The sequence below is a fragment of the Hesperophylax consimilis genome, chromosome 7, assembly GCF_061612785.1.
Source record: "Hesperophylax consimilis isolate HC1 chromosome 7, BYU_Hcon_1.0, whole genome shotgun sequence".
Lineage (NCBI taxonomy): Eukaryota > Metazoa > Arthropoda > Insecta > Trichoptera > Limnephilidae > Hesperophylax > Hesperophylax consimilis.
In genome coordinates, this window is record NC_142842.1 from 36,339,017 (window position 1) to 36,356,845 (window position 17,829).

The 17,829-nt window shown below is 32.3% G+C and overlaps 1 protein-coding gene across 1 annotated transcript in view; it reads left to right on the forward strand.

The window, feature by feature from the left end:
* The window catches only part of unc-13-4A (BAI1 associated protein 3), a 321,552-nt gene that overhangs the window by 243,244 nt on the left and 60,479 nt on the right, over positions 1-17,829 (forward strand). The window contains exon 6 of the mRNA XM_089633990.1: positions 16,811-16,989. Within this exon, the coding sequence (XP_089490116.1) occupies positions 16,811-16,989 (179 nt within the window). The remainder of the gene's footprint in view (positions 1-16,810; positions 16,990-17,829) is intronic.

Consider the following 17,829-nt stretch of genomic DNA (forward strand, 5'->3'; position numbering starts at 1 on the left):
TAATCACCTCTATTAAGGCGATGCACTACGTTGTGTAATATTTTAAATTGAGCCGTTATCAATAACAACCCTTACGTAGATGGCGATAAGGTTTAAATTCCCGCTTAACACCATCCGCCTGTATTGATTTAGGCAATAAAAAATAATGGCCAAAAAGTGCATTTTATTCTATTTTGTGGATGTTCAGGCATAAATATTCAATTTTTTTCCGATCATTTTATAAATAACTTAATTTGCCACATTATACAATAAAATCATAACCGAAAATGGGTTCGTTAGTAGGAGATTTCGAACTTTAAAGCATTTTCATAGGCCTATACATTATTTTTTTCTGGGCTTATAAAAAGACATAAAAAATACTCGATTTTTTCAAAGGTCAAGATGTATTCTAATCGCAGTATTTAATTAAAGCATCTGAAACATGTCTAGACGACCAAATTTTCAAACCAAAAACACATGATTTTGCATTACTACGTATGGCATCGCCTTAATGTATTGTGTGAGCAGCGTGGTCGTGTTGGGTGTGCAACAGTATTTCTGTTTTTGATTTATTTTGTAACCTTTTCTTGTAAGAATTAAAATAATCATCGACGAGAATGTAATTACATTATATTTTGCGTGCCATAATTTATTTTATTTATTTATTTATTTATTTAACGCCCAGAGGGCTTTTACATGGTTGGTAGTATAATTTTAATTTGACAAATACTTTCAAACATAAAAAATAAGAATAAAATTACATTTGATAAAAGCTATGTAACAAGTTATACAAACACAAGAAACAAAAACAGAAAATTACAGCTATTTGTTGGTTTACATGATGTGTTTAGGAGTATTGTTGAAATAAATGTTTTAAATGATCCACAAAACTTGCCAAGTTGGTATTGAATATGTCAACATCACCCAAGTAATGATTTCCCATGGTGTGAAGTCGTTGTATCGGAGAGTGGGCAATGTAGTTACACTTATGTGCGCTTATTTAGCTACATATCTGAGATATAAGTTTCTAGGGTGAAATATTAAAACTTTTCAGATCATGACCCAGTTCGGTATGCATTTTTCTTCCAGTTGGCCGTTATTTTTCTCACAATTTATCCTCATCCGCCCGAGTACGAACTCCGTTCGTGTAGATGTTTTCGGCTAATCGAGTCCGAACTGTGGTCGAACACGAAAAAATAGCGCTGAATGGCCATTTGGTAACGATGTTACATTTTTATTTCTGCGAAACAACTAGACCTTATTTTTTTTGAAAGAAGAATTTAACCTCTGTTTGAAAAATCATGAGATTTTTTTAGAATACCTGTAATGAATATTTCTGAAAAGTTTTGTGGTATCAGCTTGAAGCACGGTATATTATGAATATTGTCAATAAAATAAAAACAGCGGCATTCCTAGAATATATCGGCCAAACAATCTTAATTTTCAGAGGGTTAGATGCCCTTTGTTTTCTAATACCGTGGATCTGATATCTTCCCAGCGATTCCATAGAATTAAACTGACTTTTATAGAAGCAATTTAATGACGAAATTATTCGTTCGCTTCGAACGTTGTTCCAGGTTCTAGTAATAAAACGTTTATTTAGACATTTTATTGCGTCCATTTAATCTTACCTTGATACCGAACCTATCCCAACTTAATCGAGCTATATCTCCATAGCGACAGGCGACAGGGGTAACAAAGCTGGGTCGGGACTATTTGGTCCTATTAATAACAAACTTGGCAACTAATGGATGTCTTATCTTGTAAATCGTAATTACATCCTAAAACTGGCCACCCGTACCGAATTTTGTTGAACTTTGATGGTTGTAGTGTGTGTATTATCGATTAATTATTATTAGTACGTTATCGCCAAGTAATTATTCTTGCTGGTTTATACGAATATGATCTCCTAAGCAGAGAGGTTAACACTCAAGCTACGTATCAAGATATCGTGAGTTCTATTTTGAATATTTCATTTATTATCTACATATATAAAATTAATGTTTTTTGTTTGTTCCGTAGGCGTTTCTAAACTATTCTTCAGATTTCGCTGTAAATTGTTTGTTCTTATTAGTTTTAGGAGTGGTTTTATTTATTTATTTTATTTATTAAATTAAAAGGAATTTTACATTTCACTTTCTTAACTTAAGTACATAAAAGTAGTTTTATAATTTTGTTCTGATAACTTAAGATTAAAAAGTTTTTTTTAAATACATTTATACTCCCCGTTTTAAGGTTATCTGGAAGGAGATTGTATATTTGTACACCCTCGTGGCCAATGCCTCTTTTGCCACTTTCAGTCCTTACAGTATTTGTGTACAATTTGTTATGTTTCCTAGTACAGGGTTTTCCAATAAGAGGTGTTATTTTGATATTCAATGGTAAAAGATCAATGGTTTCGTTGCTTGTGTGGTACAAAGCGCCGTTTTGTTGAAAGTAAACGCTGTCCAGATCAATACCATCCAATTCCGGCCAGAAAAAATAATTAATCATCTCTCGATAGCGCAATCCATTCACCGTAACTGTTGCTTCAGCCAGTTTTACACAGAGGAACTTATTTAACCTTTACCCCAAACCATTCTCCGAGCAATGCCGGGTACACAACAGCTAGTATATTAAATTATATAATTAATAGAAAGCTTTACACAGAATACAGAGTGAAAGATTTTCTCCATATAGTCTTGGTGAAATGTCATCATTCAGATTCAAAACCCAAATTCGGATGACTAAGGACGGGTTGTTTCAGAGAACAATTCTTCAATTTTCAAAGTTAATTTTCAAGTTCTGTGAAAGATTTTTTCTAGTTCTCTTAATATTTAGGTTTTTTCAAGCAACAAGCCTATAATGATATAATAACAGAACTTGAATAGGACTTTCACAGAACCCAAAAATGAACGTTGACATTGGATGAATTGTTCAAATTCTGCGAAACAACTAATCCTTAGTATTATTTTTTGAGTGAGTTTTTATATAATTTTACGATTTTTTAATTTTACGTAGATATTTCGTAATCTTTGACTGAGAAGATTTTTGTAATTTTATTTAACCATATGTATAATCGGTTTTATAAAATAGTCCCACTGACTCCTTGTCTTGACTTTTATTCGCGTATAAAAATATGTATTTCCTAACGTGAAGCTTTAATTAAGCACTTGATTACAACTTTTAGTATAATTATCGGAATCTGAAAAATGAATTTTAAATCTTTCTCACATTCGTGTGTGGAGTTTGTTAAAATATCCCATTAGAGATGCCATCGTCTCTCTGTCTCCAAAGGGTTCGGAGTTGTTAGGACCTGTGTCAACATGGTGTCAATCAAATAACTTTTTTTTTTAATTATTGAAGACAATATTAGCGAATAATTAAATAATACACATTATTTTATTACAAAAAATAAAATATTCATCCTAGACTTGCAGAAAAAGTCAATAGATGTCGCACATTAAAATTAAAATAAGATATATTTATCTATGACACTATCTAGATTACATTTAGTTCGAGTTGAATCTTGCGATCATATATAAAGCAGCCAATAAAAATGTGCAGTGAGAAAATGAAGACAATGTTCCATTAGCTCAGTTGGTAGAGCCCCGATGCCCCGGCAAGGTAAGGGTCCCGGGTTCAAAACCTAGATGTGACCGTATCTTTTTCTGATTTTCTGTTTCAAATTTTCGTTTAGGAATCGCTAAAATTATCTTCAATAATTAAATATTACAATTTGAGGTTTTATTCACTATGTTTATGAGAAGATTTGAAAAAAATAATTAACCTCCGATAATATGTACTGCAGCGTTTACTTGTTATGTTTTGTAACGAATAATTATTTCTCTGAAAATGTTTCTGTTGGAAGAAAGGAAAGCAACAAATAGATAAGCATGCTTCCCGTTGGCGGTCAACCGTATGTATCAGCTGAAACCTGAAACAATATATTATTTCTCACATGCGCAATACCGACCTTCGGATATCAAAATACGCTTAGATAAATCCATCAAATATCCTTCATTATTTGCTGCTTCGCTGACCAGATAACTTCAATCTTACAAAATGGATATTTTCTGATCTTCTTGCAGGCAGGCAGAGCAGGAATTAAATTCACCATGTCTTTAGGTTTCTTCTTATTGTTTTGTTTTCGTTTAAATGAAAATTGTTACACTATGCATTCATTTTTTTGTTATTTGTTTTTGGGGTGTTATGCCGTGTTGCGCTAACTCCTTCTTTAGCCAACGTTTCGGACAGCATTGCAGTGTCTATCATCAGGGCAGATGTGTTATTTGCAAATAACACATCTAATAATCCAAATAACACATCTGCCCTGATGATGGACACTGCAATGCTGTCCGAAACGTTGGCTAAAGAAGGAGTTAGCGCAACACGGCATAACACCCCAAAAACAAATAACAAAAATACTTTTGGCCGTGAAAATCTTATAATCTAATCATATTTTAGTATACATTTATTTCAAACTTTTGGAATTCATGCACGCAGAATGGGAATTAAGATTACCGTGGTTTTTTTATGTAATTCGGCAGCGAATATATTTTCATTTAGGTTTTTTTCTAAAAATTTTTCATCTTCAAATAATATTAATTATATTTGGATGATTTGTATAGAGCCGTTTATGTGCGATATCACCCCAAGGGCGCAGTACAAATATGCAATAGGTACATTTCTACAATGATTTATCTTATTACGAACTATAGACTACATAAACTATTATCAATTTATTGCTAACTGTTTGCATCCACCTGTTCTTCGATCACGAATACAAAACTATATGTACATCGCATGTGATTAATGAACGTGATGCTAGAATGTACATATTGCATTTTTATTTATTTATTTATATTTTGTACCTGCAGATAATACACAGGACCATACTCACCTGGTAGGTAACTTGATATTGTAACTAAAAATCTTTATCAGTTTGATGAAACATTTTGACCTTAAATCCAAATTTAAGTTTTGTATGAAAGGGGCAGCCATTCCTCTTAAATAATGAAATAATAAACTCTGCTATTTCGTATCAATAGCTGAACTACTACTAACAGTATTGCCGCAATATTGAATCAACGCTATATTACGAAATGTTCTCAGAAGTCTACAATAAGGCTTCTACATCGACTTCAATAAGGCTTAGAATGCGCTCGAAACAATTGTTATTAAGTGCTTATGGTCTTAGGAAAAGTCAATTTAAGCAATAAACTTCAATAAACAGCATCCAATTAATACACAATATCAATTTATATATATTTTGCAGTAGCCGTAATGTTTGCAACGGGCTAATTGAACTAATTTTATCTTAAAACTATGGCGTTTTATATGTTAAATTAATCATTTTGCCAGTGAGTCTATATCACCACAATTTGGGTATGTAATGGTACGTATAAATTTTTGAACCTGAACGCGAACCGAGCCACGAATTATGGGAAAGGAACGAAGCAACTTCAAGCGGCGTTTCGCATCCTTTGCGGTTGCTTTGTTCCTTTCCCATAATTTGAGCTTCAGTTCGGCAGTTCGGCTCGCGTATGCATACGTAGCATTCTGTGGCTGAAGAGGATTGGGGAGATTAAGGAAATGAGGTAGAGTAAGGTTGGGAAGTACGCGGCTATTGAAATCTGGTCTATAAAGTTGTCTAGATCCATTTTGCAAGATTTCAAAATTCGATTCTGAAAGGTTAGTTTTTACCAAGATGATACCATATGTGTCTACAAGTACCTTCAACTCTGGAACGTATCTATAAGTACCTACAATTCTGGAACGTATCTACAAGTACCTACAACTCTGGAACGTATCTACAAGTACCTACAACTATGGAAAGTATTTACAAGTACCTACAAATCTGGAACGTATCTACAAGTACCTACAACTATGGAAAGTATTTACAAGTACCTTCAACTCTGGAACGTCGCAAATATGTTATTTTTTAATTATATTATTATAATTATAGGGATATTATGCTTATTTGTATAAAATTTTATTTTTTTAATCCATGTTTTTTTTCATATTTAATTCATTGAAAATAATATGTAACTATATTAGCTGCACGTTTCAGAGTGGAAGATACTTACAGTATCGCCCTTGTAAAAGACCATTCAGAATCGAAACGTTGATAGAATGGCTTTAGCTGTGTTTGGTGTCCATATCTGAATAATTAGGTACTTCCCAACCTCATTCCCCTCCCTACTACCTTCATCCTCACAATATTCCCCAATTGGGGGAAACTATAGCCTCACTGGCTCAAAAGGGCTGGAAAGAGTTGGGTCTTTCGTGCGATGTTCACGTTTAAAAGGTGAAATGACACATATATGTAAATAAAAAATAAATTTTACAATGGCTACGAACCGGTTGTCGATTATTTAAATCAGATTAAATCTCATGTACGTAAAAGGTTCATCAAAAATATATATTCACACAGTTTATCATCAAATATAGTGTTCATTGAAAACATTTTCAATGAACAATAAATAACGATTGTAATAAACAGAACCAATCTCGTGAAATCGTATCTAAACCATTTTGTAGTTGTCCAGATTCTAAAGACAGTAGATGAAAAAGCTTTTAAGCTCGTTATTTACAATTATGTTAATGATATCGAAGAAGTTTGGCAATTTGAAATAATGACGCAAAAAGAACTATCGTTTCTTTCGAAGAATTCCGCAAAAAATCCTTGAGAGAACCGAATAAAATTGAATTTTTTGTCTGTAAGTGATTATAATTTGTAATAATTCTACTATCCCGATGTTTGTTCACTCTGTGACTAGTGACCCTTCAAAAGTCATCACCCCATCAGAAAATGCTCTAATTTTTTTCAAATTGATTTTATTTTATCATGACTGACATTTCTAAACTAAACAGAAGCAGTATACACGTTGACAAACCGGCGATCACTCATTGACGTAATATATTTAGATGAGAAATTAAGTGAAAAAATAATCCTGATAAAAAAGTGAAACCATACCAATTTCCTGATAAAATATTAGTCATTCAGAATACACCGAGAACACGTGTTCTATTCGTAATAAATATCGTGACGGAATGCGACAATATCAGTATTTCTACAAAAACAGTCGCTGTAAAACATTCGTTTTTAACTGATACTTTGTTAGGAACTCCATCAATTCATTCGTTAAAGACCTGCAGTCCTGTTTTTAACAGGAAAACGAATATTTTGACCAGATTTGTTATAAACTAACAGTATTTAATATGAGTAAGTTTTTCCGTGTAAATTCCTCTTTTTTACCTCCAAGTGACCTCCAACGCCCCCGACGCTATAACTAAAACTACCAAAATCAGTCTACGCGCTCCGCTTATTGAGTTCTAATAGTGGAAAACGTTCCGACGAGATTACCACGTAATAGCGCCTCTATTTTTTAGCTCTATGGGATCATTGTTCACGTGTACACGGAGAAAAATGAGTATTGCTGATTTATTAAAAATCTCTTCAAATTAATAACAATCCGGTTAAAAACGGGATTGTAGGTCGTTTCCTGTTAAACTTTTAGAAAATTCCTAATTTATATAGATTTTTATGACATCGTAATAATACATTAGAATTTCACTAAAAATTACTAGGAAACCTATCAATTCATTCTTTAAAAGCCTGCGATCACATTTTTAACAAGAATACGACTAATTTGAAAACATTATTAATAAATAAGCAATATTCAATAAAACTAATTTTTCTCCGTGTGCTCCCCAAAAACACGGAATAATTGTTTATTTAAATATTATTTTTTTTATTAAAAATTTACTCCCTCGGGAAATCGAGTGAGGACTTTTGCGCTTACTCGTATTTTATTATCATAAAAATCACGGAAATTTTTAATTCTCGATGAATCAGTTCCAATTTTGAAAATAACAAATAAAACAATTTTCAATGAAATAATTAAAAACACACTGTTTATAATAATTAAAAACAACTTTTTTACCACGATAATCTTTATTTAAAAAAAATCGATTTGTTTCGTGAACGATGTTCTTTTCATCAGGATATTAAATAATTTTTTGTTCAAAAAATTACTCGTGTACTATTGTTTGTCTGAATTCTCCAAACCTTCCAATTTTGAAAATGACGCACATATTCGAAGAGTTATTAAAGGGAATTACGGATAGAGTCACAACCGAAATTAGTGTTTTTACTATGTGTTGTCTACTGTAATTTAAAACTATCTCCGGGCAGTTGGGATTCTCGTACGTATTCATTTTTTTAGCATTCAGATTTTAATAAAACAAAGACAGATAAATACCAATATCAAATAAAGGGTAATTAAGCTCCGATTAATTTAGTTTAAAATTCAACGAGACGATAGCAGAATCCGGCCACTGATCGATAAGTCAAACACGATGCAAAATAACGAACATCAATACAAAGTTTGATGAAATTCAGACTATAAACTTGACTTTAATTGCGCTGTAATCCTGTGATAGCGAAATCCGGTTCCCGGGGCTTGTTGAAATGTCAATATTATCATCGGAAATTTAAATTTAACGACTTTTTATTCAAATTAGTACCTAGCGCCCAGCTGGGACCAAAGTAAACCTTATAAAGGAAGTATTAAAACGCACTGAAATTTTTGTTTCGATCTTTTTTGTTTCCCTTCAGTTTGGAGATTTTATTTAATATTTGGGAAAAATTTGTAAGTAACGTTGACATGGTTTTTTTTGAGGCTAAGATGATTTTTTTGTATGAGTACCTATTGCTTACAACAGTCAGAAGCCAGTGAGATTATGGCATTCTTAATTGGGGTATGTTGTAAGGATAATGGTAGTGGGGAGTGAAAGATGACGGGGAAGAGAAAGGTTGGGAAGTACCTGGCTATTATATAAATATAAATATAAACTTTAAACTCATCGTAATGATTTTCAGCACATTTTTTCATTTTATATATAATCATATTCACATAGTAGATGGGGTAAAATAGTTTTTTATTGATTATCATTATCACAAAACATTGCCAAAGTTTCCACTAAAATAATAAAACATCATATTCACTAATGGCTATCTTTTATAAAATAAAACCAAAATATATAAATACTTCTGAGTAGTGTAAGATATTTGCTATACCTTTTGATTTAAAAAAGATCATTCTATCAAAAAGATATCAATAGAACATCATAATACCAAAATAATGCAAAACAATTATATCTATTTAGGAATAAAGTATTTCAACAACCTTCCGATTGAAATAAAGAAATTAAAATATATCAACAAACTGAAACTCAAACTGAAGTTATACTAGTCAAGAATAATTAACTAAATAATTGCCTGTTTTTCCCTTTGTTTATATTTATTATCAGTCTATATTCTTAACTATTTTATTTAGATGTTTCTAATCACTCTCTTAATTGCTCAGTATTTAGTATGTAACAGAATCCTATATATGTACACCTACACATATAGATGATCCAGAAGTTTCAATTATTCCTATTATATATATATATATATACTTAACTATTGCATAATGTTATTCTATTTTCCTTATAATTAATGTAACTTGCTCACCAAGCACAAGAACCAGTTTCTTCTTTGATGGGATTGCAACTATAAATATATTTTGTACCGATATGTAATTTATATAACACCACTGTACCCACTTATATTTTTTTTTATTATCAATATAAAGTTTTGTACAGGTGTTTTCGATGTCTGTCTCACTAGGATGAACCTGTGTCGAGGCAGCTATTGGATACATAAATTTGTGTTTACATACTAAATTTTTTTTAAATTAAAAATATTGGTTAGGTTTTTTGGCTTCAAATCCAAAATTAAGTTTTTACGAAAAAGACCGCGCGCCATCTTCACTATTATTCAACAACAACATATATATTTCAATACTTTCAAATATCTGCATTAGTGCAATACTCCCTTCCTCATCCATTTTTCATCTTATATTTGTATATGGCAGACTGGAATTGCACTACCCTCCTACTCCTGCTGAATTAAAAACTTAAAATAATAAAATTAAAATTAAATTAAAAAATGTTTGGCTTGTCGGAAACTATAGAACATATTATATCGGGATGTTCAGTATTAGCGCCGTCCGAGTATACATTTAGGCACAATCAAGTTTAAAAAATAATTCACCAAAGTTTGGTAATTAAAAATAACTTGATTGAATGCCGTAATATAGTACCATATTATGAATACGAACCAAATTCAATTTTAGAAAATGAATTTTATAAAATATATTATGATAAAACTATACTAACAGATCGAATGATTAGTCATAATAGACCTGATATAGTTTTACATGACAAAATTTTAAAAAAAATTATATCATTGATGTCTAATTCCTGTAATATTCAAAATTCTGTTTCTGAAAAAATAAAAAATACACAGATTTAGGAAATTCTCATGAAAAGAATTTGTCATTCTCAGACTATAAAAATATTACCATTTGTTATTTCGGCTACTGCCTAGCTCTCTCATTCAAAATTTAGGCGTATTAGATCTGTCAAGGAATTTTTATATAAAAATGCAAAAATCAGTCATTTTAAATATGTACATGTAAGATTACGAAAGATTTTTTAAATATTTATATTGAGTTATCAGTAGGATTTATAGGTCCAGTTAGGAGTTCTACCGAGACGAACCCTCTGATATTATGCTTATTATGCTTATTTATTATGTTATATAGTGCACTTGCATAATATGAATTGACTAGATGATCATTTGTGTAAAAGTGTGTGAAAGGGTTTAGTTTTTCTTGTGGGGAAGATTTAACCCGGACATAAAGTCGGAAATAAAAAATAAAAATAAACAATATGAACAAAACAATTAATAATATAAATGAAATATATGAGAAAAAATTGAATTAAATTATCTTATTCTTAAACGCCAATGCAGGGGAAAAAGTGGGCATAATTTGAGCCCACCATAAATCTATTTTGTTTTCAAGAAATTTCCAGCATTCAACTAAATCTCCTCCATAAAACCATACCTCCAAGTGATAAATATTCTCTGTACGGAGTAAAAAAATATGTTTAGATACCACACTTCTGCCTGCGAGTAAATAATTCCTAAGACATATTGCCTTACAGCTCTACAATACTCGTGAATTTCAATAGTGGAGTGGTCTCTCCTGTCTAATATAATACAAGCCATCATGAACAGACAATGGATAGTCTAGTATTTCTTCACCAAACAGAAGTTCGCCAACCTCTCATCTGTCGGCGGTAGGACCACAGATTACTTTCCTAAAATATCGGATTCAGACATTGAGTACTCGAGATGGGCCCTCCCCCGATTAAAATGCTATAATATTATCTCAACCTAACAAAAATAGAAATAAATTTATGGGAGATGCACACAAAAGTAAAAAAAACTAAATATCCCTTTAAAGCACTCGTAAATATTTTATTAAAATTATTCAACCGTAATTTTACTTCTGTAGTCCTACATTTAATCAATCTACATAATGAACTATGTACATAAATGATTTTATTTTGTGTAGTACATGTTTTACATGGATTTTAAGAATAGAATATATATCTTCATAATATATATCCTAGTGAGCTATCGAAAATTATACACTTATAGTTTTTAAATAATGAAATGTTAAACTGATAAACTTAATATGACATAATATTAGTAAAACAATTAACAGTAACATAAAATAATATGGAAACTAGAACAATACCACATATTAGACAAAATCACTAAAACTATATCACCAACGCTACTATAATTTGTAGGATTCAACAAAGTGCTGGTACAGATTACGCTTAATTTAGTACCCCCAAACCTGTTGCCTAGATCACGCATCCTGTTGGTTAGTGATTGTGTCTGATATTTTGGTTTTGTATATATTGCAGAAGAATGTAACATTTTGTCTTGTGTTTCTAGACGGCTCATGGAATTTAATAGTGGCAACGATGGCGGGATGTCAATTAAGTTGTGGCTCTGTATAACACTACCAGGTCTGTAATAATTGTATAGCATAAGTTTCTGGACAGACATATTGTGTACACCCAACTATTGTTTCCCAATACAACGTTTCCACAGCCTTGGTAACAAATGATTTGGATGTGATCAACAATAATTTGAACTTAGCAAATTTCAAAAGCGGTATGTTTAAACAATTAGTTTATTTTTTTAAATAGGTATTTATTAAATAATTAATCAATTTACAGTATAAAAGTATTACAGAGTCATCTTTTTAATTAATATATTGTTAACTAAAATAATTCGTACAATTAGTTTTCACTGCTTTTGATTTTTTAATGTTCCTCTTCTATAGAAGCTGGCGCTTGTGTCTAGAAGAGTGGTGAGCATCAAGATTAAGAATATAGTGTTTGTAATTATGAATATTAAAATCAAAAATTAATTAAAAAGATAGCTTCATCATTTTGGTATTTTTACATTTCTATTTTTCATTTTTATTTTTACAAACTTCTGTTTAATTGCTTTTAGTAGGTGTTTATCGTTTTCTATTGTTCTGATATTTTCGGGTAGGCTGTTTAAGTATTTTTTCCCTAGATAAATGGAATGATGTTGAGCAATTTTTTTTTTTTATTTACATTAACGTTGATTTGGTGGATATTGGTAGATTACCTATTTTTGTGGTATTTAGAGATATTTTTTATTTCTTGTAGCAATTTCTAAAAAAGATGTAGGTAATAGTAATGTAAAAGCCCTCTGGACCTTGAAATAATCTTATTTTGTTACCAGATCTGTGGGAGGGTGGTGCAATACCATGAGATCCATATAATACACAGAAAAAAAAACCAACAAAATACATACAATAAAATACAGAAAAAATGAATAAATTAAAATAAAGTTAAACTTTTAGACATTTATGACATCGGGAATTGACTCCATCGCTTGAAAATGGGACTATCAGAAGTCCAGGCTGCCATCACAAGAGCATTTGGCTAATCGCTTTCTTTTTTTGAATAATAAAAATAATCCAAATACCAGGTATTTTTTGTACCTGTACTCACTGTACCCAGTAATGAAAAGTACTCACAGGACCCACCTCTATGCAGTACTGGGATAACACAAAAAAGGATTCGGTACGCGTTGTTGTATCGCAATTCCATTATTTTTAGAGACGCTTTGTTGTAGTTTGTTCACAGCTCAACGGTATAAGATATTGCTTTGTGTGTGAATTTGCATAACTCTTAGATATATAGATGCAAATATTCCATAAATTACTGTGGCAAGATATAGCAGCCTATAGTTGGAAGCACCTGGATATGTCTTAATAAATGAATAATAATGATTGGATTATTTATATAGCGCCTTTTTCGTAAGAAAATAACCTCAATGGCGCTTAACAACTTAATTTATGCATTTAATTTATTTCTATCACTTAGACTTATAACTTATTACTGTTGGCTTATAACTAAATTTCATAGGTAGAGACTTATAACTAAAATTAATGTCGAGTGATTTGCAACTAACGGCCGTTGTTCCAAACTTTTTGAACGATCAATCTCAGGCTCCTTTCAGCCGAGTGATTTGTTCAGTAACGTTCGATTCGCCTGTTTCCAAACATCTTTACAGTTGATTATCTTAAATGGCCCCGCCCACTTTATAGACAATAAAATGATTTCAAAGTTAAAACTTTCAATGTTAAATTAATATTGACGTATTAATTATTGTATTTATTATTAATACATATATATTTTTTTAAATACTGTAATACATAAACCAATATTAAATATTTTCAAAAAAACGTATGTTATATGTTAAAAATAAAGTGTTACCTAGACTTTACGCCACCGTGTCTTGGCGTCGCGAATATCTTTCACTCTGAAGATATTTTTTATAACTAGTCATTTACTGAGGCAAGTTTAATCAAGTTTGGCTTCCTTAAATTGGTTAATCGCTCAGTCGTCACCTTTCCTTTGGAAAGAGCGAAGTTGTGCGTTTGAGCAGTGTTGAGCCAAAAATTCGGCTGAACAGTAAATCAGTAGGATAGCGAACAACGGCCGTAAGACTTTTAACTAATGACTTAAAACTATACATATTTTTATGACCGAGTGAATAAACATACCTACATATTTACGTTTACAAATATTTATTATCAAATATTAAATGTTTATTGCATTAAAGTGGTTAGTCAAGGAGAAAAATCCCCTGGACTGAGCAATAAATTACTACTGAGAAAAAAAAACCGTCATTTTTCTGGATACAAAGCGAGTATATATAATTTTTCACCGACATTTCTAACATGTTCAATGCTCAGGCTATCATAACCCGGAAATTTTCCAGGTTTCATTCGATTGACTGATTTCTATTTATATTTAAAATTAAAAATGTCAGTTTTCTTTCGGGAAATGTAATATTTGTACTTTTGACCAAAGACCACACGAAGAACACAGCCATCCCGTTAATCAAATATCAATGGCGGAACCATATCCGCTATCCGTTTGAGATCTGTTCCAAATTAAACGCCACTTGTGAATGGAAAGTGGTCCAAGTTTAATCAAAGGCCCCGGACCTACAAAACAGAAGTCGGGTTTACAAATGCATGAGGCAATTACTCGGCGAGATCAAACCAGAGCTGACTTAATACCTGGCAACTCCGGGTTACCCGTACTTGATTACGTGGGACGGCCGCAAACAAAGACTCCGCAGACATTCACGAAAAATAGTAACACCAAAGTCTGGTGTGAATTCTCTGGACTGGATTAACGGATTTGGGGGACTCTCTCGGGGTTTGCATCTCATTAAGTGGCTTGGTTGTTAATAGACCATTTCCCTTAATTGATCCGGTGAAACTGAAGCCATTCTAGTGTTCTGAGTGCAGTATTCGTATTCCACGCCTTTGCTGTTTATTTTATCGATTCGACATCGATGAGTTATAGGAACGAGGCGTAGTACAGTATAATGGATTTATTTATAGTTTCACCTTCAACTGAAATGATAAAATCCGCATACGTGTCGCGAGATTTGCATCCATAATCGCTATACGATGATTTATTCAATACGAACCAGTACAGTGCATTTAACAGAGTTCCAATTATTCAAATATTTAAAACATTTATTTGTGAATATTGCATAATAGACTTCATTGCTCAGAATCATCTGAAACCAGTGAAACTATGGCATCCCCACTCGGTGTATTTTATGAGACTGAAGGTAGTATGGTGGGGAATGAGATGGGGAAGAAGAAGGTGGGAAGTACCTGGCTATTCAGATCTGATCACGAAACAAAGCTTAAGCTATTAAACAAAGTTTGTATGCTGAAAGGTGGTCTTTCACTTTTCGAACCTGTGACCTCCAAATTCGTAGCCAAGGATTGATAAGTTATTCTATTTAATACTGCGAACGTGGATATTAGATCAGAAAAGATATAAACTTTAATGGTCGATCGAAAATCGTTTGAACTTGGTAGTTACCTATGAGAAAACTTAACTGCAAAAATCTTCGATATTTACAATTTCTTCTGTACGTATGTGAATTCTGTTGTTTTCCAACTGCTTAAATGTAACATGTACCGTAAGAAGAGAAATGATCAGTAATTATGATCGGGTCTGCACACCGTATACCCGTGATCGATATATTCGTATAAGACCTATTCTATATTCGGACCACCTAATAAGGGTTGTAAAAGTGTTGGACTGGGGGAGACGATATAAGGGTAGCTAAGGGAAAATACTCAACGATAGGTCCGGTATCAGATGTACTACAAAGTATATTAGGTGAATATGTATGTGAAGAAGTAGGTACTTACGCAAGTGAAGAATTCTTGTGGATGTTGTAAGGGTTGAGTTAGATAAGGCATGTTCAAGATATTGATGTTGACGCAGGCAACATAGTTGGTTAATGAACAATTTATGCAGATAATATAGAACCGAAAATCTTGACCGGTATTATAGACAAGTCTATTTTCCAGGGAATTTTCTGATGGATTCGGGCAACCTGTTTTCAACCTGATTCAGGTAACATAATATCTACGATCATAAACAAACCTCTTGCTGTTTGCTAGTATTTGCTAGCAAAATGTTCATTTTTCCAGTTGAGGCAATTCGGGGAAAGTGTGGCAGTAAAAAAACAGTGAAAAATATTATGAAATTTATAAAAATATTTATACAGATCATCAAACAGAGATTCCAAACATATAATTTTAATTGTAAAAGTATATTAATTTGAATTAATTTTCACTTAAAAACGGTTAAAACCATAAAAGACTTTAACGCCCTGTGATTGGTCGGCGGGTTCGGACCGACCACTTCATCTCGAGTCGGTCGGTTGCGTGCATTGTGAACGCAGGCAATTTTGCATGATGTCGTGCTGCGTGGACTCGCACACTGGTCACCACTGAAATTTACAAATTATTTCAAAATTATTCACAATTATTTATTTTGGGATTGTTTTATTATCAACTTAATTATCGAGGTGTACATATGACGTCACGTGTATCTCGCCAGAAAAAAAATTATTATCACAATTTATTTCACTACGTTTCATAAAAATAATCGCATTTAAGTTAGAAGGTGAATATTTATTTTTAACAAATGACTTGTTGAAATGCTTCAACTGCGTCTCCTTTATTAATTTTTTTTTTCAACTTCTAACCCTACGGTAAGAACTTAAATCTTTGACACAAGAGATGGATTTTTTTAGTATTAGTTCATAGATTGAACAATGGGCTCGATTTTACGCAGTTGTGCATTCTGAGGCCTCAATGGCGGTTCTGGATCGGGTTCTAAAAAGTTCTCTTTTTCTGTAATCGCCAAAAAAACTGAACTGCTAAACCAGAGCTTTGCCATTTCTTTAAAATTAGGTCCTTACAGTAATATAAGAACTTCAATAGGATTAACGCCAATTAAAAAAAACATCGTGTCAAATTAAACAATTTCGAAATTTTCTTTGTTCCAGTGATATCGATGACGTTCAGAGCGACACTCTCCATTTGGACATCTGGGACCACGATGACGAGAGTTCCGTGCTGGACGCCGTATCCAAGCTGAACGAGGTGCGCGGGGTGCGCGGGCTGGGCAGGTTCTTCAAGCAGGTGTGCCAGTCCGCCAGACAGGGCAGCCAAGATGACTTCTTGGGTCAGTAACAGTAACAGTAACAGTAACAGTAACAGTAACAGTAACAGTAACAGTAACAGTAACAGTATCATGAACAGTAACAGTAGCAGTAACAGTAACAGTAACAGTAACAGTAACAGTAACAGTAACCGTAACTATAACAGTAACGGTAACAGTAACGGTAACCGTAACGGTAACAGTAACAATAACAGTAACATTAACAGCTAACTAATTATTGTTGAGTTTAGAAGGATCACTAGCCATTGAGGCTAAAGACAACGTTAAACGACACGTGTTTGGTTTCATATAACATCATATGTAATGAAGCTGAAATCCGCAAATTTTTTGCTTTATTTTAAGAATGTAGTAACTTTCATATTAGCAATACTATCAAAACATTGTACAAGTAAGGAATCATATCGTGTTTAATTCCATAGTTTGGTATCAAATAATTCAATAAGTTAATTTAACAAGTTCATTAAGTAAGTTTGAAAAGATTGAAAGTATCCGAAATAAACTCTTAAGATATGTAAATTTGAGAGAAAATATCTTATTAAATACAAAATAGATTAAACAATGTTGCTTGCGTGGTATGAACTTGAGATGTTTCATTATATTAACTTAAAAGCATTAAAACTTTTCATTCAAGATAATATCTGCTTCCAAATATACAATATTGTTTGGATAAAGAGTATGTACTTAGTTAACAAGCACTTTTACAACAAACATAATATAATGGAGCATTTAGGAATACCAAACACCCATAGACATATGAATATTAGTAGACCTGCCCTAAGTGATTAAAAGCGTATTATTCCCCACTCCCCATACCGGTTCCATTGGAGCCGGCTGTGCTCGCGT